This window comes from Dipodomys spectabilis, unplaced genomic scaffold (assembly GCF_019054845.1).
Source record: "Dipodomys spectabilis isolate Male_0828 unplaced genomic scaffold, ASM1905484v1 ptg000026l, whole genome shotgun sequence".
Taxonomy (NCBI): domain Eukaryota; kingdom Metazoa; phylum Chordata; class Mammalia; order Rodentia; family Heteromyidae; genus Dipodomys; species Dipodomys spectabilis.
The window spans coordinates 8042220-8066146 of NW_024870703.1; the positions used below are offsets into that span (position 1 = coordinate 8042220).

Here is a 23927-nt window from a genome sequence, read left to right on the forward strand (position 1 = left end):
CAGAAGCATCTGTGAGACACTGTCTCTAAAATGAACAGCAATATTTAGTTCTGTTACAGAGAGATATGTCATGTTTCCTGCCATTCTTTTGATTTCCTGTATTTTGTTCTTTTTTCCTTTTCCTGTGTTTACTAAATTGATCTTCTAGTGATTTTTGTATGATGTGTTTCTTTGATTTTTATTGTTTTCTTCAGATTGTATTCCTCCCTTTAAAATTCTTTGTAATGCTGGCTTAGTAATCATGAATTCCTTTAATTTTTGTTTTTGCTATTTAGAAGAATAGCAGATTGGATCAAAAACAAGATCCATCCAATGTATTCTGTTTTAGGTTATTTTTTAATTGAGTAAAGCTTTCACTATTTACATTATTTTTAAAATATATTACCTATATGTCACATTTATTGAATAAATGAATGATATTAATATGATCTTTGATAAAAGAATTCAGAGACAGACATTTGCACACAATAACATAAAGAACCATCAAGAATGTCATAAATACTGTCAATCTAACATAATAGAAAATAGCCCTATTGAAAAAGGAGAACAAGAGGAGTGGGGGGGGGGAGGAGGAGGAAGAAGAGGAAGTAAAGGAAGAGGAAGAAGAGGAGAAGGAGGGGAGAGGGGAGGAGGGGGGAGGAGGAGGAGGAGGAGGAAGAAGAGAGAAAGAAGAGGAAGAAGAGCAGGAAGGAGGGAGGTACAGTCCCAAGCATAGGGTCTTTCTTTCTTCCACCCGCCCTCCCCCAAAAAAACGAAAGGACAGCAAAAAGCTGGGCTGGAGGTGTTACTCAGCAGTATAGCATAAGCAAAGCAAGTGTAAGACTGATTTCAAACTCTAGTACCACCAAGATAAAAAAACTTAAAAAAATTTTAAATCGAACTTATTTCTAGCCTAGTTGCATTCTGATCAGAGAATATAAGATAGTGGTTATTTGGTATTTATTGAGGCTTTATCTGTGGCTAGGTTTTAAGTCATTTAAAACACACACACACACACACACACACAAACACACACGCGCGCGCTCAAATCACACACACACACACACACACACACACACACACACACACACGCTCAAATCTGAAATACTAGCTACTAAGAAGCTGAAATCTGAGGATCACAGTACAAAGCCAGCTTGGCCAGAAAAGTCCATGAGATCTTGTTTCCAATTAATCACCCAAAAGCCAGAAGTAGAACCATTGCTCAAATTAGTAATGCACTAGGGTTAAGAAAAAAAAAATCAGTTACAGTGCCCAGATCCCAAGTTCAAGTCCCAGGACCAGCACCAAAAAAAAAAGTTCTTGAAAGGATATGCTATTTTATTTGATAGGTTCAGGATTCTGCATATATCCACCTGATCAAGCTTCTTTATATTTCATTGTTCAAATATTACTAACCGTTTTAACTTTATATTATTTAGTGTTTTTAGTGCATTTCATTTATGAATTGTGTCTTTGTACAATTTTATTTACAGGTTTAGAGTTACCATAGTTTTAAGCCCACTACTAATTTTGAACTTCTTGTTTTAGGTTCATGCTTTAAATATCCTTAGAGCCTTGTTCAGAGATACACGTTTGGGAGAAAACATTATTCCTTATGTTGCTGATGGAGCCAAGGCTGCAATTCTGGGTTTTACATCACCAGTGTGGGCAGTGAGTATTTGTCATTTATTTTCATTGACTTAATTGTGCTTCTGAGTAGGTTTAAATAAACTGATCTACCAATGGATGGTCAAATACATCATTTATATATATATATATATATATACACACACACACACACACACACACACACACACACACACACACACACACACACACACATATACATATATTTATATATATACATATATATATATAAATATATGATAGTGTATTTTGCTAGAGACTTTTTTTGTTCATGGGGCTTGAACTCTGTGCCTGGGCGCTGTCCCTCAGATCTTCAGCTCAAGACTAGCACTCTACCACTTGAGCCACAGTGCCACTTCTGGTTTTCTCTTGGTTTATTGGAGATAAGAGTTTCATGGACTTTCTTGCCTGGGCTGGCTTTGAACCGAAATCCTCAGATCTCAGCCTCCTGAGTAGCTAGGATTACAGGCGTGAGCCACCGGCACCCGGCTAGAGACTTTTTCTAAGGGATAAATCCTTAGATTAAGCTACATACTGATGTTTTTATATATATATATATATATATATATATTTTTTTTTTTTTTTTTTGTCAGTCGTGGGGCTTGAACTCTGGGCCTGGGCGCTGTCCCTCAGCTCTTCAGCTCAACGCGAGCGCTCTACCACTTAAGCTACAGCGCCACTTCCGGTTTTCTGGTGGTTTATTGGAGATAGGAGTCTCACGGTCTCTCCTGCCCGGGCTGGCTTTGAACCGCGATCCTCAGATCTCGGCCTCCTGAGTAGCTAGGATTACAGGTGTGAGCCACCAGCGCCCGTCTGTTTTTGTATTTTATGGTTTGTCTCGTTTGTTGGTTTACTGACTTATTTTAGTTGTTGGTTTAAAGTTTACAATATTTATATTTTGGGATTTGAATTTCTGATCTCATATTCCCACTCTACTTTTTTGCTCACTGCTGGCACTCTACCACTTGAGTCTTGTTCTAGTGTGTGTGTGTGTGTGTGTGTGTGTTGTGTGTGTGTGTGTGTGTGTGTGTGTGTGTGTGTGTGTGCGCGCGCGCGCGCGCACATCAGTACTAGTGATTGAACTCAGAGCCTGCATCAGTACTAGTGATTGAACTCAGAGCCTGGGTGCTGTCCCTTAGCTTTTAAGCTTAAGGCTAGTGGTCTACTACTTGAGCTACAGCTCCACATCCTGCATTTTGGTGGTTGAGGTTAAGAGTCTCATGAACATTCCTGCCTAGGCTGGCTTAGAGCGTGAACCTCAAATCTCGGCTTCCTGAGTAGTTAGGATTACAGGTATGAACTATTGGCACCTGGCTCTAGTCTAACAATTGTTGTTTAATTGGAGATGGAGTTTCATGACTTTTCTGCTCAGGTTGGGTTTGAACTAAGATCTCTAGGTCTCAGCCTCTTAAATAGCTAGAATTACAACTGTGAGCTACCAGTACCTGGCTATAATATATATCTTTATCTTACTACAGCCTACTCTCAAGCGATAGTATACAAACTCAAGAACTTAGTAATAGTATACTTCTGTTTCTCTCCAGTTTTTGTGCAGTTATTGCTATGCATTTTGTATTTATGTGTGTTGTAAACACACACTAGGTTAATACCTTTGTTTAAACAATTGATTTTCTTTTTAATTTACTTTAATCATTTCTACATATACAAAATTCAGTGCTTAATATTAACATACTAATTTACTGCTTTAATCATTTCTACATATACAAAATTCAGTGCTTAATATTAACATACTAATTTACTGCTTTAATCATTTCTACATATACAAAATTCAGTGCTTAATATTAACATACATCATCATTGTACCTTTGTTACCATGCCACACAGAAGATCTGTATCTGCTAAACACTTAACTCTTCATCTTTTACTTCTCAATCCTCTGTAATCTCAGTTCTACTTTCTGCCTCTATGAATTTACTTGGTCTACTATACTTGTTCTTAGTGGAATCATGAAATAGTTTCCCCTCTGTTTGGCTTATTTTACTTAGTATAATGTCCTTAAGGTTCATCTACATTGTAGGATATATCAGAAATTTTATTCTCTTTTAAGGTTGGATAATATTCTATCATATGTATATACTATCTTTTCTTTACTCATCTGTTGATAGACATTTAGGTTGTTTTCACTTTTTGCTAGTTACAAGGAATGCAGCAATGATGACTTCACAAAAGTTTCCTTAGTCGCTGCTTTCAGTTCATATATCATATGGTAGGTGTAACTTAGTGTAACTTTCTGGAGAGTCATCACCAATTTTCTACAGCAGCAATGCACTTTTATACTTATCAGCAATGTATAAGAGTTCCAGTTTCTTTACATCTTCAATAATGTTATCTTACATCTTTTAAATGATGACACTTCCTAGTAGGTATGAAGAGATATCTTAGTCTCTCTCTCTATATATATATATATATTTTATTTATTTATTTATTTATTTTTGATCAGCATGGGGCTTAAACTTGGAGTCTGGGAGCTTAGCTCTTTGTTCTCAAGGCTAGCACTATACCACTTTGAACCACAGTGCCACTTCCAGTTTTCTGATGGTTAATTGGAGAAGAGTCTCACAGACTTTCCTGCCTGAGCTGGCTTTGAACTGTGATCCTCAGATCTCAGCCTCCTGAGTAGCTAGGATTATAGGCATTAGCCACGAGGGCCTGGTTTTATTCTACTTTTGATTTGTGTTCTGTAAATAATTTAGTTTATTGATCTAGAAGCAGAATAATTCTTTATTATTGTGATGTGCCTTTCTTTTTGTATTTATATATTAAGTACTACAACTATCTTCTGCCAAAAGTTGAAAACTCAAATACAGAGCATTAAAATGGAACAATTTAAGTACTAAGTCAGTTTCCTTTGTTTTATGATCACACTGCAGAAACCTTTTGATTCAATACCATGTATACTTTGTTATATTTTAAAAGTTTTCAATAGTTTCTTACATGATCACTGGGGGAAGGGGACCCAAAGATTTTTGTTTGCTTTGTTTTTCATGTCATTGTATCCTTTAGAATAGAGGCAAAATATCCTGTGGTTTATAGGTGTTGAGTGTAACTTACAAAAAACAAAAACAAAAAATGGTGGCTCACGTCTATAATCCTAGCTACTCAGGATGCTGAGATCTGAGGATTATGGTACAGAGCCAGCCCAGTCAGGAAAGTCTGTGAGACTCTTACTTCTAATTAACTACCAGAAAACTGGAAGTGACACTGTAGAGTCTTCTAGTCTTGAGCACTTCTAGTCTTGAGCAAAAGTGCTCAGGGACTGCATCCAGGCAGTGAGTTCAAACCCTTGTGACACACACACATACACACACACACAGTGAGTTCAAACCCTTGTGACACACACACACACACACACAGTGAGTTCAAACCCTTGTGACACATACACACACACCACACACACACACACACACACACACACACACACACACACACACACACACACACACACACACACACACACACACACACAAAACACCCCACCTGACAAAGGGAAAGGAAAAAAACAAGATCTGAAGTCTGCAGAATGGAATATTTGCTAGAAAGGCAAGCTTTCCAATAAGTGATATGCACATGGCATTTCCTACCTAAATAGTAAGCCTCTAAATGAGAATTAGTCTATTGCAGTGTAAGCCAAAGACAGAGACTTCCTGAAATGAATAATTCACAAGGTTACTCAGAAAACTAGACGTCTTCCTGTCAGAGATACAGACTTCTGGAATTCTGTCTAGGAGTATTACATGGTGACTCTTGAGGACATAGTGTTTCCCTTTTGCATTTACAGGAAGCAGAACAGTACCTGCATACAGTCAGTTCAGTCAGAGGTAAGGAATGTGATTCAATCATAAGGAAAATGAAAGATCATCAAACTGACTCCCAACAATATCTCTATTGTTTTCTTCAGCTAATTCCAGATAATACAATAGGCTTCTGTAAAAAGGCTTCATGAGATTAAAACCTGGTGATTTTTCAAACTTTTGTTTATACTCAAAGTTTTAGAAATGAATGACCTTTTTTTTTTAAAAAAAAAGAAAAGAGTAATTTTGAGGACCCTACACGTAATATATGCTCCTGCACAAAATTTGAAAATAAAAGCATAGTAAGAAGTGTAAGAGCCATCTGTTATAGCACCATCCAGATATCTTCTTAATGTATTTTCTTCCCCCTTTTTCCCCCATGTTATTTTTATTTGTTAATTCTATCTGTGTATACACACACACACACACACACACACACACACACACACACAAACACACACACACACACCCAGAAAAGGCTACATACTTCTGTGTAATTTTCTTAATAATCTTTTTTTTTTTTTTGGTGCTGGTACTAGGGCTTGAACTTGCATTTTCTTTTTTTCTTTTTTTTTTTTTTTTTTTGGTCCGGTCGTGGGGCCTGAACTCTGGGCCTGGGCACTGTTCCTCAGCTCTTCAGCTCAAGGCTAGCGCTCTACCACTTGAGCCACAGCACCACTTCCGGCTTTTTTTTTTTGCTTATGTGGTGCTGAGGAATCGAACCCAGGGCCTCATGCATGCAAGGCAAGCACTCTACCACTGAGCCACCTTCCCAGCCCCATGAACTTGCATTTTCACTGGGCTCTTTTGCTCACTTCTGCCTTTACTTCTGGCTTTTTGCTAGTTGATTAAAGATAAGAATTTCAAGGGTTTTCCTGCCCTAGCCTGCTTCAAACAGTGATTTTCAGATCTCAGCCACTCAGGTAGCTAGGATTATAGACATGAGCCACTAGTGTCTCAGATCTCAGTCTCTCAGGTACTTAGGATTATAGACATGAGCCACTAGTGTCTGGCTTATAATCTTTCTTTTTAACACTGGTTATAAAGGAATCTTTTGCTTCTGTTACTGTGTTTGTTTTACTAGACAAAATGTAGCTATTTTGGTCCGTGTTTTTATTTTATCATAGTTATATTGCCTTTCCTTTTCTATTTTCTCTCTTCTCCCTCTTTCTCCTCAGTCTCCCTCTCCTTTTCCTTCTTTCATTTATGTACATTTGCATTGCTGGGTATCAAAGCCAGGCCTCATACATACTAAGCAAATATCTATCTCTAGCTATATCTCAGATCTTCTTTTTGTGTTGATGGGATTTCTGGGAAGGGAAGATGTCTTTATCAGGTCATCTGAAACCTAGTAGTCTGGGGGCTATTTGAGTAAATTGTGTAGGAAATATTCAAGAGTCAATACTGATGAAGTAACAAGATGGATTGATTTGCTGTTTGGGAGATATTAGGCAGGGCACAGAGTAGGACTTGTTGTCTTACTGTAGAATTAATCTCCTTAACTGTTCAATTTTAGGATTTCATTGTTATTTTTGGGTGATTTGTGCTGTTATATCTCTAAAATCACTTCTTAGGCTTCTGTGAATAAATGGAGGTCTGGGTTTTTAGTGGAGAGGTTAGTGGCTAATAGGACAAATGTTTTATTTGGCTTCCACCATGGTTTTCCACCCTTTAATTTGTTGCCAGCATTTCAAAATAGTGAGATTTCACATAAAAGTCAGTGTTTTTGGATTTTTTTTTTTTTAAAAAAGGAAAAGCAGAAGATGTGACAACACTTGTTTTATCTTCCCTATGGCAAAGAGTCTGCTGAATCTGAAACACTAGCTCTGTTGCTCAGTGCAACAGAAGCATTTCTTTTCCCAATTCTTATGGTAGTTGTTTGCATTATTACTTTGGATGACCTTTCAGCTTATATTGCTAGTTAACATAACATATGATGATACCTACCTAATGAGAATTTAAGTTCTGTGATGGCAGAACTATGCATTTTCTGTTTCTGGGTGTTTTCCATAGTGCTTTGCACACTGAAGAGGAGTCAATAGTACATACCTACACATTTCTACCTGATTTTAAAAACCAGTTGTGGAATTTCAATAATACTAGAATATTCAAGACATTTTTATGAAATTTCATCTTAAAACATTGGTTTGGAAATAATTCTAGTTCATTCTTGGCCTTTGTTTGTGTTTTTTTGTTTTTTTGTTTTTCTTTTTCTGTGAGAAAGAAATCTTTCTTTGTAACCCAGGCCTCAAATTCAGGATCTCCTACCTCAGTCTCATAAGTGCTTGGATTATAGTGTAATATACAGTATAAGATTATAGTATAATATATAGTACCATGTTCGACTCTCATTTACTATTATTCATCAGCCATCTCATATAACTGTAAGGTTAATATTACTTGGTTACTGCCATTGTGAGGTTAATAAACAACATCTTAAATATTAATTATTTTTGGCTGTATTCATTACATGAATCTTATTTTGGGGAGGGGGGTAATTGTTTTGGGATTTGAATTCAGGGCCTGGTGCTGTCACTGTACCATTTGAGACACATCCACAGCCCATTACTTAGATTCTTTAAAATATTAAAAATATTTTCTCGGGCTGGGAAGGTGGCTCAGTGCTTGAGTGGCTCAGTGGTAGAGTGCTTGCCTTGTATGCATGAGGCCCTGGGTTCGATTCCTCAGCACTACATAAGCAGAAAAAGCCGGAAGTAGAATGCTAGCTTTGAGCTGAAGAGCTGAGGGACATCGCCCCATGACCAACAAATAAATTAGAAGAACTAGGTCTTTCCTAGAGTATTCATTGTCCAAAAGGATTATGTGATGATTCAAGTATAGACATCATGAAAACAATGGATAATATTAGAAGTATAGGAAGAAGTGTGTCATATATATATTCAGATTGTACAGTTCAATTTAAAAGAAGCTGTTGAATCAATTACTATAAAGGTTTTTGTAGAAGTGGTCTTAGTTTATGAACAAAACATTTAGTCCAATTGGGTAATGGTTTTGAATATATAGTTTAAACATTATAAATATTGATTTCATGCCATGAGTGTTTAACTGTGTGTTTATTTTTACATTAGGTAAGAAATTCATCCACACTTCTCTTTAGTTCCTTGATCACTAGAATATTTGGTGTTAAAAGAAGAAAGGATGAACTTTCCAAAACAAATAGGTAAGTTCCATTTAATGTTAACTTTATCTTTATATGGTACTGTACTAACCAAAAACAATTTGTCAAAATTCTGCTTAATTTGCAAGGTGCCAGAGGCTTACTTATAATCTTAGCTACTCAAGAGACTAAGATCTGAGGATCGAGGTTCAGCCCTAGCCTGGGCAAGAAAGTCTATGAGACTCTTCTCTCCAATTAACTACCAGAAAAACTAAAAGTAGAGCTGTGGCTCAAGTTGTAGAGTGATAGCTTTGAGCAAAATACTTTCTCAGGAACAGATCTCAGGCCATGAGTTTAAGCCCCAAGACCAACATCAAATTAAAACAAAAGCAAAAATATCCACAAAAATACTATAGCAGTTAATCTATGCTGCCAAATTTTAGGCCCTTAGAGCAACTATTTAATAAGTCAACCTTTCAAAATACAGCAAGGTAGCAAGGGCTGAAAAGCAGACTTGTTCCTCAGTATATTAACTAAAGTTATTTTCTTCTATATGTTTTTCAAGTATTTCAGAAATGTCCTAACCTTTTCCCTTCCTTCCTTCCTTCCTTCCTTCCTTCCTTCCTTCCGTACGTCAGTTGTGGGGCTTGAACTCTGGGCCTGGGCATTGTCCCTGAGCTCTTCAGCTCAAGGCAAGTGCTCTACCACTTGAATCACAAGAGTATCAACATCTTCCTGCCCGGGCTGGCTTTGAACCGCGATCCTCAGATCTCAGCCTCCTGAGTAGCTAGCATTACAGGAATGAGCCACTGGGGCCTGTTCTAATCTACTTTTTCTGGCGTGTGTGCCTTAGTTGGAGTTTATTTGTGATTTTCTTATCAGAGTGACTTCCAGATTACCTTTTCCTTGAGCTCTCTTGGGGAAACAGATTTTGGTCACCTACAAGTAAATAATACTTTCTACTTTTGGTATTTAGTTTACTCTCTTAACTTTTTTATTTTTTATTTATTTTTTTTTTTAGTTTTTTTTTTTTTTATTTTATTTTATTTTAATTGAGAACATACTGTACAGAGGGGTTACAATTACATGGGCAGGAAAATGCATACATTTCTTACCAAGCATTGCAGCCTCCTCCTTTGTTTACCCTTCACCTCCCTTCCCAGCCTCCCCCCTCCCCCTTAACTTTTTTAATATAATATCCAGAAGAAAGCTTATGGAACAATTTGATAATGAATTTTTTTAATATATAATATAACAAATTGTTCTTAAGGAAGTTTTTAATAGTTTTCCTTACTTAGCAGTTCAGTGGGCTTGAAGTTGTTAACACTAGATGTCACTGTCGCTGCATGTTTAATTTAACTTTGAGCCTCACCTAGGTCTAAAGACCTTTCTCTTGAGACTTAGATAAAAAATTCAGAACCATTTCTTCTCCTGCCTAAAAAAGTTTGCATGCTTCACCTTTAGGTTTAGACTGTTGTTTATTAAATACATTTTTATGTGATGGACATAACTGTTAGAAATTTAAAATAACATGAAGTAATTATATGACAAGCTGGCAGTAATTTTAGTAAAGCCCACTGTGTTAGTTCTGAATTGTCATTTAAATAGCTACTTATCACCCTATAACATTCACCAAATATTTTAAAGGAAGGTAACTGGCTTTAAGTATAAATCCCCTGAGTACATACAGGAAATACCAGGGAATTTTTCTTCTTTTAGAGCATAGTTTTAAAACAAAACATTACTTCTTAAGAAGGATGATTATAATTTTACTTTTTAGTCTGTTCTTAAGGTAATTCTTCCTGACAGTAACTTAGAGTTACTATTTGTTTTCCTTTTGTGCTAATAATTCTATAATGTGATATGGTTTAAAATATTTGGGCCATGTTATAAGGCCCTAATAAGTAGTGATATAAATATTAGATTGTCAAACAAGTAAAACTAGTATTTGAAGCTGACTTGAAAATGAAGATGTGCTTTTTTTCTCTTTCATTTATGGTTTGTTTGTGTTCAGTTTGAAATAGATTCTTGCTCTATAGTCCAAGTTGGCCACAGACTTGTGATCTGCCTGCCCTAACTTCTCTAGTACTAGAATTGCAGGTGTATGCTACCACACCTTTCTTCCCTTTTAGTTTTGTGAAGAGACTGCATATATAAGAAAATGATCAGATTTATTTCATTTAGATTACATCTGAAAGAGAGTAGTGGTGTAGGGCAATGTTTCTTTTTGCCAGAAAAGATGCAAGTCTAAATTCAAACTCTGGATATTCTCTCCCATTCCTCTCCCTCCTTCCCCCTCCCCTTTTTCTTTTCTCTCTCATGTGTGCACATGAACACACACACACACACACACACACACTCTCTCTCTCTCTCTCTCTCTGTCTGTCTCTGTCTCTCTCTCTCTCTCTCTCTCTCTACTCCATTAGAAATTCATTTTGGATGCTTGTAATCCTACCTAGTTAGGAGGCTAAGATTTGAGGATTGACGTTGGAAGCCAGCTAGGGCAGACTCTTGTTTCTAATTAACTACTCAAAAAAAGCTAGAAGTGAAGCTGTGGTTCAAGTGATAAAGCACTAGCCTTAAGCAAGAGAGCCAATGGATAGTATTCAGGCCCTGAATTCAAGCCCTAGGACCAGCACTCACACATATACACACACACAAAATTACTTTACTTTGAATAAAACAGATTGCAAAATGACAGCTTTCCTAGAAAGAGGGAAGCAGAATGTTTGTTTAATTCCTTGAGTAAAATTAAAAAGTAAAATGAAGGAAACAGAATGTTAATAATTTATTTGGATTTGATAAACATTTTTGGTAAGAGTCCTTATCTCAGTAATCTGAAGATTAATATATGACATCACCTATATAGGTTACTGTTTGTCTTTTTAATCTTAGAAAAATATACTTCTTGGCAGCACTCATTAGATTTTCTGCATAAAACTTATTTCTTAAATTTGCAATTGTTTGTGACAATTCTTCTGCTTTAGTGGTTTATTTGTTTATGTCTCTTTGTTGAAATACTAATCCCCTAAGGGTAGAAACATTTCCATCTATTTCTTGTATATATAATGAGCACTTTAAGAATGCTAGAAATGATAGCTAGTAGATTGGTTACTTAGGGATAAAATAACTAACGTCAGGACAGTTAAATTTGATTTCACAACTGAAGATGGTCCTGCATACAATCTTGTAAACGTATGCTTTTGATCCGAAAGGAATTGGACATAAAAAGAACATCTGGCTTTTCCATCTACTGGGGAAAAAATATCTCTCGGAGTAAACAAACTTTGTTTCTAGGCATTTTGCTGCCACTGGAGATGACCTTAATAGACTCATTTATCTACTCTGCACTTCAGTTTCTCCATCTACGTGTCAGGAACAATAAGATCTAGACCCTGCCCTATGGGATTTGTGAACATAAAACAAACTATCAGATGTTTATTTTCTACTCGAAGTCCTAAGCAATTAGAGATATGATGTGCTATTTCTCTCTGCCAATGTTTCTGATATGGTACTCATTCATTTGTCTTAGAGTTATGTTGAACTTTCTGTGGCCAATATTGGAGTTAGTATTTTGCTATTTTTTATTTACCTGTTGCCTTGCATATAGAGTCTGACATATAGGAGGCATACATATTAGTGTCTGATATAGACACTAATATATTCAAATTTTGTTCTAGAGAGACAGTAAGAAATCTGATTTCTGTTTCTACCTTTTGTACCCTGATAGTCATGATGACCAACCGAGACAAGTTACTTATCCTCTCTGCGCTTTTAGTGTATCTTCTGTAAAGTAGGAGGTTTGGACTAGCTTTGGATCACTCTTAAAATACCAAGCTCAAAATATGTCACTAGAATTACAGATTTGGTAAAGTGCAGTATTTCTCTGTCCCCAAAATGATACTTTTCTAGTAGGAATTAAGAAGTTCCCTTTACATATATAAAGGAAAGAACCTCCCTCTTTGTAAGTATGTAGTGTACTCACATATAAAAATCAATTCAAACTGTTTTAAAGCCTTTAAGACTTCAAACTCTAAAACTACTACAGGAATAAGAATAAGAATTGATATATAGGATTGTATCAAATTCTACTTCTGCATGTCAAAGGAAACATTTGCTAGAATGAAGAGACAACTCATAGAATGGTAGAAAAACCTTTGCAAAGTATTCTTTGAAGAAAGAACTAATATCTAGACTATATAAAGAGCTCAAAAAAACTAAACACCTAAAGAACAAATAATCCATTAAGTGAGTGAGCAAATAAATTGAACCAACAGTTCTCAAAAGAAGTACAAATGGCAAATAAATACCTGAAGACTTTGAACATCTTTAGCCATAAAGGAAATGCAAATCAGACTGACACTTACATTTCATCTCATCCTAGTCAGAATGATCAAGAAAACAGCAACAAATTCTAGTGAGGATGTGGGGAAAGAAAGATCCCTTAAGCATAATTGGTGGGAATGTAAATTAGTACAGCTACTATGGAAAACACTATGAGAGTTCCTCAAGAAACTAACAGTGGAACTACCATATAATCCTCTGTAATACTTTTGGGCATATATCTGAAAGAATGTAAGTCAACATACAATAGAGGTACCTGAACATTCAGGTTTATTGAAGCACACTATTTATAATAGCCAAATAATAAAATCAAAATCAGCCTAAGTACCCAACAACCAATGAGGAGACATATATGTATGTGAATATAGTCTTTTATATGTGTAATATAAGTTATAAAAAATGAAATTATGAGCCGGGTGCCGGTGGCTGGTGCCTGTAATCCTAGCTACTCAGGAGGCTGAGATCTGAGGATCAGGGTTCAAAGCCAACCTGGGCAGGAAAGTCCGTGAGACTCTTATCTCCAATAAACCACTAGAAAACTGGAAGTGGCACTGTGGCTCAAGCGATAGAGCACTCAGCTTGAGCTGAAGAGCTTAGGGATAGCACCCAAGCCCAGAGTTCAAGCCCCATGACCGACAAAAAAAAAGAAAGAAAGAAATTACATTGTTTGTAGGAAAGTAATATAATTGAAAATTATTATGTTGAACAAGATAAGCTCAGAAAGACAAATACATAGGGTTTTTGTTTTTGCTTATAAGTGGAATCCAGACCTTAAAAAAGACATAATTACAGAAGGGGGACTTTTTTTGTGTTTTAATCTGTAAGTAGTTGTATGAACAAAATGGGGACTTTTGGGGTTAGGAATCTATGAGAAGAGAGAGGGAGAAAAGAGAGGATGATAGGGTTGAATATGCTCTAAGTAAAGGAAGTAGCACAAAGAAACCCACTAAAAGTCTTTGAAAAGCAACAAAGGAGAAAGGGGGTTAAGAAAGAATAGAGGAGATGAATTTGATCAAAGTGCATCATATGTATGTATGTATAATTAATCTTCGCTAATAACAACATTTTAGAAAGTATGTAGGATATACTTGTAATGATTGAACTTTTGAGCCGTCGGTCTTGTTCTAGGTATGTTCTTTGGATTGTGAAGAATTAAAAAACATGTTTTACTTGTATATTCTCCTTTTGTATAGTCTCCATTTGTTTGTATATTTCTCCTTTTGTGTATTCTCCTTGTATGTTCTCCTTTTGCCAGCCCACCCTGGCTACATACAGGACCTCTAGATCTTCCTGCCTCAGCCTTCCAAATGCTAGGATCACAGGTATGTTCCACCATGCCTGGCACTTAGGTATTTTAAAAGAAATATGTTATTTTAATTTTTTTTCCAATCTTAAAGCTTGAACTCAGGGCCTAAGAACTGTCCCTGAGCTTCTTTTGCTCAAGGTTTGCATTCTACCACTTGAGCCACAGTGCCACTTCTGGCTTTTTCTGTTTATGTGGTACTGAGGAATCAAACCCAGGGCTTCATGCATGCTAGGCAAGCACTCTACCACTAAGCCATATTCCCAACCCCATTATTTTAATTTTTAAAAATGCCTTTCTTTTCTGTTTGTTGCCATTTAACTGACTTGACCTGACAGAGTGAATAATTGAGCCTCTGTAAAATCAGAGCCAGCATAAATCTGTGATCTGGGGAATAGGCTGTACTTGCACAATAGCCTTCACCAGCTTGTCAGCAGGCTTACCTTGCTAGAACTACTATTTAACTCTAGGTATTCCTTTTGTTTCTGTATGTATTACCATCCAACAAGGCTAGTCACAGATACATGGCAAGTGTCAATATGTAGCAGCCTGAAAAGCTTTACTGTTGTCTTCTTGGATTGTCTGTCTGCCTTACTAAGAAGTAGTCATACTATGCTCTATGTACAGAGCTACAATGTACATTAGGATTGCTTTTGCATTTTTCCATGTTGGTGCCAAATTCATGGCAGGCACTCATCATGAACTCAGTGTCAACATGTGAAAATAATTGAGAGATAAAACTTCTACGCTACTCAAGGACCATTGCAGTTCAGCTAGGGAGACAAAAATTGTTACTGTGAATCAGAAAAGGATAGAAAGCACCATATACAAGCACCACACAGTGTGATATGAGTGATATGGAAAGAATTGAACTGAGTATTTGAGAAGTAAAGTTTCTTTAAAAGCTTAGAGGTTGAATAGATTTGGAATACATGGGAACAGATTTAAAAGGCGAAACAGTAATAATCTTGTTTATTATGTTGTTATGTTTAAAAGAGCTAATGTTAATTAATTTGGTTAAGGTTGGCTTATAGTACCATTTACCATTTACAAACAAAATGTGTTTGTAAAACCATTATTAGGTCCAAATAAAATTTCACTATGTTTAGAGATGTTGAAATTATTTTATTTTTCTAGATATAAATGACAGAATTATTTTTAATATTTTAGTATTTTTGTTATTATTCTTTTTAATACCTTAGTGTTGTACATTTGAGAGGATCATTCTAAGGGAAGCCAAGCATCCTGCTCACAGGCAGGTTTTTAATCAATTTCCAGACAGACTGGCTTGTTTCCAGTTCTTCACAGTTTTTTGAAGAGATTCCACAGTTTCTTTGGTTACAACTCCATTGTTTAAGAAAAAATTGAGTCTCCAAAACTAAAAGTGAGAGCTGTCGGGCAATTGGATTTCTATGTTTTAAAGAACGTAATTCTTGGAATTTAGAATTTTGTTTTTTTTGCTTTGAACTACATAGTAGCTACAGCAAACACCTATTTGCCCAAACTGAAAATGAGAATTTTCTTTGTAGCCATGATAATCTTAACATTTTCAGACCTATGAATTCTCATCTTTTCTATTGAATATTCATTTGTTCTATTTTCAGTCTGGAATATATGCTCTGCTAGGTATTGGGATGCAGAGAAGAATCATGAATACTCTGTGCCCTTAGAGAACTGACAATCCTGAATATGGCAGTTGGCTTTTTTGCTGCAGCCTGTTCTGTTGTTGGCACCTCCCAGGCCCATTTTTCTGTGTCTGAGATGGCCTTAATGAACTCCTTGTGAGGGAGACAGAATCTTCATCTCACAGGAGTTGGTGACCAAGGTATGGAGAAAGTGTCATGATGAGAACACAAATCACCCTCCATGTGCAGAGAACACACCAACACACAGCTCTTAGGAACTGTAAGTCACTTTTCTATAGATTTTACTTTGTCAGGCTGTGAGTAACGAGCTATTTCACCCAGTGTTTGAGCATGTTATTAATAGTTTGATTATATCATTAATACTGATTATGCAGTTTTGGGTTGTGGGGTTTTTTGTTGTTGTTGTTTTTATTTTTTTTCTTTTAACTTGATGAGCACCCTCCTCCCCCCACAGTTTTCATCTAGATAGAGATAAAGAAAAATACCATATAGTTTCCTGTGTTGAGCTGGGCACCGGTGGCTCACCCTTGTAATCCTAGCTATTCAGGAGGCTGAGATCTGAGGATCACGGTTCAAAGCCAGCCTAGGCAGGAAAAATTGGTGAGACTCATCGCCAATAAACCACTCAGTCAAATCTTTAAAATGAGACTAACATTTATTATTATTTGCTTTTATACTTGAAAGAATATAATAAATTGTCTAATCCTGTTCTCATTTTGCAGATGTGAAAATTGGGGTACAGAAAAGTCAAGTGGTTGCTCAACTCCATAACACTAGTGCTGATCATTTTTCTTAGCTTAATGAATTAGCTGTTTATTTAGAATTTGAAGTTTCTACTTGCAATTATATTAGTTCAGATTCAAATGATCCTAATGTAGAATATGGAGAGACATTTTACTTGTCATAAAACTGTAAATATTATGAATGATTTAAAATCAAGAACGCTGGTCTGAAGATGTTCTGTTTTCCAGAGATATTTGTAGAACATTCAATCTGAAAACAAGGAAAATACAAGTCTTATATAACCCTTGTTGAGAAATGCTCAAAATCAAATGAAGTTATAATATGCAGACAAATTGATCTACCAGATTGTTTTATGTTTCAAGTTTTTGTTCATTCTTAGGTTCATGGATTATAGGTAGGAAAACCACAAATAAAAATTTTAACTAAAAAGAAGTTCTTAACAAGAAGTTTGTTCATGAACTTGAAGTAGGAGTTAGTTATTGTGTTCTTAAATATTGACTCTTGCATGGACCAAATAATCTCTGTTAAGTTCTGCTTCAGGCGATTGCCTTCTTAATAACCAAGGCATTGTTGTTTTCGTTTGAGCATGTCCCGTGGAATTTTGGCAATGTATGCATCCTCTTTTTGCATCTTAAGAAAAGCATGAGTCAATATATTTTTCTTAGCTTTTTTTTTTTTTTGGTCGGTTGTGGGGCTTGAACTCTGGGCCTGGGCGTTGTCCCTCAGCTCTTCAGTTCAAGGCAAGCGCTCTACCACTTGAGCTACAGTGCCACTTCTGGTTTTCTGGTGATTTATTGGAGATAGGAGTCTCACGGTCTCTCCTGCCCGGGCTGGCTTTGAACTGCGATCCTCAGATCTCAGCCTCCTGAGTAGCTAGGATTACAGGCGTGAGCCACCAGCGCCCGGCTAGCTTTTGTATTTTTGTAGCTTATATTTTATATGAGCTAGACTAATATAATGTAATACTAGGATTACATAATTTGTCAAGTTTGCTTCTAAGACTATGAGATAAAGTTTTCATTTATCAGTGGGTTTACAGTCAGTATTTATTGCTCATCACTATACATTTAGAGAAATACCACAGAACTATTTTCCAAATGAGGTGAAAGAGTCAAGGAGGTTAAAACCAGAGGGAACAGTTTCTTTGGAACTTTGACAATTTTTTAAAATTCAGAACTTAGTTTTTATAACTATTAGTTTTAGTAGTACTAGTGTATTTTTTTTTAATTCCAGGAATTTTCAACTAGTGTTGTTATACACTGAACTTTTAAAATAAAATATGATCAATAAAGTTTTTTGTTGAATATTTATCATTATATACTTTGGCACTCTTGTAAATAAAAACAACATTTATGATATGGCCTTGAATTTTGAGGAGTTTATTGTTTATTGAGAGATCAGACTGACTTGTCAAATAGCTTCAGAAACATCATCCAACTCTGTGGATGAGGTCAGGCCTCAGGGAGGGAAAGAATGGTCAGATTTGGATAAGTAGAGAGGAGGCTGCTGTATATGGGATTATATTGCATAAATGGACATGGAGTGAACGAAAGTTAGATGATAAATGAGACTAGGACAGAGAGCATAGTGAAGTGTTCACCATTCATTTCTAAGGCAAGGATTCATTGATTGCTTATTTCATGTGGACACGGCATTAGGTCTTAGGGCTATATCCTTGAGTAAAAGAGACCTATTAAGAAGACTGGTTTTTGAATTTTACATGGCATTCTATTTATAATCTGCTGTTTTATGAGGAGAAGGGTACTTTCTGTTTTTCCAAAGGACTGATTTTTGGAATGGGGAAAATAGTGCTTATAGCACTGATGATGAACTGATCAACAAATTGAATCCCTAATCTGCAAGACTGTGGCCAGTCAGTCATGTGTCTGTCTATTTCTGTGTGTTTGGATATATGTGGGGGGTGGATAGTAGGCCGTTAGGTCACTATTACCATCTCCCTCTTGCTTTAATTAAGTTACTTTTCCCTGAAGCTTCAACTTTTTAAGGAAATCAAAGATGTTCTTTCAATGGTATTCTCTTGTTTGATTATTTAACAATAATGCAGCAGCCTGGTTTTAAATCTTTTATCATTGTGAATGTATAATGGTGTAGTGGTGGCATAAATAATTTCTGTGGGCTACCTACTTATAGTGCCATCATTTATAACATTTCTATCTTTGGAGAAAATGTATTTTAGTTGCCATATGACTATAACTCATAGCCTTTCTACAGATAGACTTAGCATTAGTAAATATTCAATTATATATATATATATATATATATATATATATGTATATATGTATATATGTCTGTCTCTATCTATCTATCTATCTATCTAGTGTTTTTAACCTTTCCCATTTTCGGCTGGCTACCTTTGAAGCCATGCCCTCATGTACAGCCAAACTGATCGTTCTTGCCATTAAAACTGAATTCCATGGAATCCATGGCTTTTTCTGTGGATACTTTTTTCCTGCTAGAAGCCTCTTCTTGCCCCTCTTCCCCATTAAGTTGAAATTTAATGATTTTCATGGTCTTGTGCTTAATATCACAATTAATGTCTTTTTTAAATCACAATAGCAGAAGGCATCATGTTACTTGGTTTATTTTAATCTGCAGTGACATTGTGTGTGTGGTCTAATATCTGCCAGTAAATATATTAAGAATTAATATTAATTAAATAATAATAACTAATTATGTGGTAGTCCCCAAAGGATTCAAAAACCATCCACTCTTAGGGAACATACAGTATGCATGCAATAAAACAAAACAAAACAAAAATTAGCAGGCACAGAATAATCTAGGAGTAGGATCTTACTATGAAAGTGGAAAGAAAGAAGAAGAAATTATTACTGAGAATCAAGTAGTATCCTATTTTCTAAGATAACCCAAAAATTCATCATTTGCTTTTTTTTTTTTTCCTTTTAACTATTGAGGTTGAACCAGGGCCTTGTGCTTACTAGGCTGTTTGTCTACTACCTTGAGCCATGTCCCTAGACCCTTGTGCTTTAATTATTTCTCAGGAAGGATCTTTTGGTTTTGCCTGTTGTTGGCCTCAGATTACCATCTTTCTATCTATGGCCTCTGGAGTAACTGGGATTATAGGCTTGAGCCATAGATCTTGATTTAATGATTCGTATATATTCTGTGATATATGTGCTGTAGTCTATATGTTTTGGGGAATGCTTGGAACATCCCTAAGTTTTTTTTTTCATTTCAATAAATATTTTATATGATGAGAGGCATATAGCCATTTCTCCTTTGTGTTCCTCTCCTAAGAGTATCTTCCTTTGGTCTCACTGAGTGTGAAATGCCTAAAGTCCTGTATCATTTATCATGTCCTGGCGTATTTTAGATCTAGCCTCCACATAGAGAAAGTATGCTCTGTTTGTCTGAGTTGCCTAATTCTTTACAAGAGTTTTTACTTTTCAAAAAAAACTCCTTGCCAGCACCAGTGGCTCATGACTATAATCCTAGCTACTCAGGAAGCTAAGATCTGAGGATCTCGGTTCAAAGCCAGCCCAGGCAGGAAAGGCCTTGTGGTTTATCTCCAATAAACCACTGAGAAAACTGGAAGTGGCGCTGTGGCTCATGTGGTAGAGTGCTAGCCTTGAGCTAGAGCTCAGGGACAGCACCCAGGCCCAGAGTTCAAGCCCCGTAACTGATAAAATGCAAACAAAAACAACCTCCCTGGTCCACCCTCCCTTTCTCCATTTCTTCCTTCCATACTGGAGTTTGAACTCAGGGCCCTGTACTTGCTAAGCTGGCAAGATATCACTGAATCATGCTGCCAACCTTGTTTTTTTTTCTGTTTAGTTTAAAATAGCATCTTGGCTTCTGCTAGGGTATGTGCCTGAAGCTTGATTCTCCTTGTTTAAACTTCCCAACCTTGCTGAGATCACAGGCACACAAATCATAGAGCACAGCTTCCATCCATGGAGATGCAGTATGGTGGGCTTTTCTACCTGGCTTGGCCTCTAGAACCTTGATCCTCCCTTACAGGCATGAGCTATCAGTTCCCTGCTTTGGACTCTGAGTTTTTGTATGTATTTTCTCCCTATTCCCACTGCTAGGGTCTGAACCTAGACCCATACCTAGTGCTAGTATATGCTAGTTTGTTGAGCACTCTACACAGCTACATTCCCTGCCGTGATAGATACTGTTTTCAATTGGAGATAATGTATGGTGTCAATGTCTTTATTCTATTTTGGGGAACAGTATATAGATAATATTCTTTGTTCCTCTCAAAGCTGTAATTTTTGGTCTGTTTACTTTGGAAAACCTTAAGTCTTTGAGACTTGAGTGCAGTTGCTAATTGAAGAAAAATATTCATTCAGTGGCTTGTGTTGAGTAAGCCTGTGTATTCTGTCTTTTCCTCCAGCCATTCTTTCATACCACACTTAACCTTTTGTCCCTTGAGTCTTCCCTGTTATCAGTACCCTTAGATAAGCTGTCATCCCCCATATTAAAAACAATTGTTTTCTAAATGGCATTGTCTCCTCTTTATCTCTAGTGTACTGCTGGATTTACAGTCTGGTTGGGGTCATTTCCTGTGGACTCCAGGAGTCTAATCTTGCCACCCTCTCTTTTACTCTTGAGTTTTATGATGAAAATAATAAATGTTTATTAAGAAAAATACAAAGAATATTGAAAACGTAGTGTTTTCTTCTTCACTCAAAAGCAGTCTTAAGCTAGACATGGTGTAGTTCATGAACAGAACCCTAACACTTGGATGCTGAGGCAGGAGGATCAGGAATGTAAGGCCAGCCTAGCACTATATTTAGAAGATTTCTCTAAAAAATAAAAATTGGTGGGTACTGGTGGCTCACACATGTAAATTCTACCTACTCAGAAGACTGAGATTTGAGGATCACCTTTTAAAGCCAGCCCAGGCAAGGAAGTCTCTGAGACTCGCATATCAATAAATCAACAAAAATCTAGGAATGGAACTGTGGCTCAAGGTATAGAGCCCTAGCCTTGAGCAAAACAGCTCAGGTACTGTGTCTAGGCCCTGAATTCCGGCCCCGGGATTGACACAAAACAAGTAAAATAGCCAACCTTCTTTTCAATAAGGTATCAATTTCAAATTTACCACCATGTATAGTCTTCCTAGTAGATGCTATAATTTTTTTTTTCTGTCCCTAGGGTTTGAATTCTGGGCTTGGACACTGTCTCTGAACTTTTGTATTCTAGAAGCACTCTACCACTTTGAGCCACATCTCCACTTCTGGCTTTTTGTGGTTAATTGCATGGAGATAAGAGTCTCACAGAACTTTCTGCTTGGCCTTTGAACCACAGTCCTCAGACCTCAGCCTCCTGAGTAGCTTGGATTACAGGTGTGAGCCACTGGTGGTCAGCATTGTAATTAAATTTTTAATGCAAGAGTAAGGGAAGAATGTGAGGGGAAACCATGTTGTTTCGGTTTATATTGCTTGTATTACTAGAGAGTTTGAACATTCGCCCACATTGTTATTTGGTTAATTGTATTTCCTTCAGCTTTACTTCCAAGGCCCTTTGTAATTTGAACCTACCCTTTTCACCTTATCTTCTATTATTTAAACCCACAAATATTTATTAAACTCCTGCAGACTACCTTCTCTCACCCCAACAAATACACACACTCTAATCAAGCTAATCTCCCTATTGTTCCTTTGAATATGTTGTGCTTTCCTTTGGGGTGATTTTGTTCATGCTTTTCTACTCCTAAAATGCCTGTCCTTTCTTCTCAAGTTCTGCTGTTTTTCTATCCTTTGTGTTCAACCCAAATCTTTTCTCCTCTAGAATCTTTCCTGACCTGACTGGCAGCTTGAGAGCTGAGAGCAGGGTCTGGGCTCATGCTTCTTTGATGCCTCTGTACCTTTGTCCCTTCATACCTCTACTTTAGGTAGCAGGCCCAGAAGATGCGTGTTACCATAGGCATAACTAGATTTCACTTTGGGTGCAAGTTACCTAATTCTCTGAGTCTCAATTTCTTTGTTTTTATCATCCTTACAGAATAGGGATATAGTAGTCTCTTCCTCTGCATTTGTGATGAGTAAATGTGACAGTGCTTAAAAAGACCCTGGTGGTACTTGGTATACAGGAAGCTCTCATTTTAGTACTTGTTATTTTAAACTAATTGAATGAATAAACTTATCACTTCAGCACTTGCTGTTTGTTTTCTCTTTCTGTAGGACTCTTCCTGATGTACCTCAGACTTAGTATACTGTCTCTTATAAATTAGTTATGTTCTCTTATGTAAACAGCAAATTCCTAAGGAAGACTCGATGATAAGTCTTCTGTGCAGCCACAGGCTCCTGCAGTGCTGCTAAGTGCAGGTGGGCAGCTTTGGTAGCAGTGCAGATGAGGGTACTGCAATAATGAGGACCTCATGTTCAGCTTTTCATAAACCTGTGCTGGACTTGACTAGAAGAACTTTTCTTCTAGGGTTTTAAAAATGTAGTGTTCCCATTTTGTTGCTTATTCAGCCAAATGGAGTTAGTTATTCAGTAGAAGTGGTAAAAAGATCCAATTGCACCACCCGATTTCACTTTTCCATATAGTGTTTCAAAGTGTTGTATTCATTAATATTTGTGAGAAACCTATGGTTAATGCCACAAGAAGCCATAAACTGAAACCAGATTCTTTCCCCTTTTAACTTTGGCATGACTTGGATTAACAACAGTGTTACTCCCTCATTTTCACCTGGGATTTCCACACATTCTCAAAAAGTTGAAACAATGACTCATGTTTAGTCACCCTGTGATGGTCTATTTTCATTTATTTAAAATATAAACAGCAAAAATATCCTGGATAAAGATATTCACGTATTTTAACTAGTGACAGATGCTATGATCAGTATTTCTACTTAAGTCAGCCATTTTTTTACGTACACCTCAATCCTGGCAATTAAGCTTTATGCCTTTCCAAGCATAACAGTTAACCAATAAACCAAAATATCAGCCTGGTCTGGCTTAGCTCAGCGGTCTTTTGATTTCTTCCAGTCTGTTTGATGTGGAGGCTTATTGAGATTTATCTACTGAGCTGTTCATAGTTTGTAGGGCTGTGAGCACTGGCTATATTATATAAGATTCCATTAGTGACAGAAGGGTGTAGACAGTCTCTCCAGTGTAGATAGTTCAGGCAGTTGTTTTGGTCATGGTTTTGTTGAAAATTTTGAAACTGTTGTGAAACTTTCAGTAAACCTCAATGATTTTTCTTATTTTTCAGTTTATCCTGAGAGCCTCAGAATAGATGGTTCAATAGACATTTTCTTAACTTTCAGAAGAAATCTCTATGCAAATATGAGAACCCTTCCAGTTATTTGAACCAGCTACTCACAAGGATTATAAAATAGA

General features: G+C 36.6%; 1 protein-coding gene across 2 annotated transcripts in view; it reads left to right on the top strand.

Moving 5' to 3' along the window:
* Positions 1–23927, top strand: part of Thada (THADA armadillo repeat containing) — a 309811-nt gene that overhangs the window by 77749 nt on the left and 208135 nt on the right. For both annotated transcript variants that reach the window (XM_042675483.1, XM_042675482.1), the window contains 2 exons: positions 1528–1650; positions 8528–8619. In XM_042675483.1, the coding sequence (XP_042531417.1) occupies positions 1528–1650; positions 8528–8619 (215 nt within the window). The remainder of the gene's footprint in view (positions 1–1527; positions 1651–8527; positions 8620–23927) is intronic.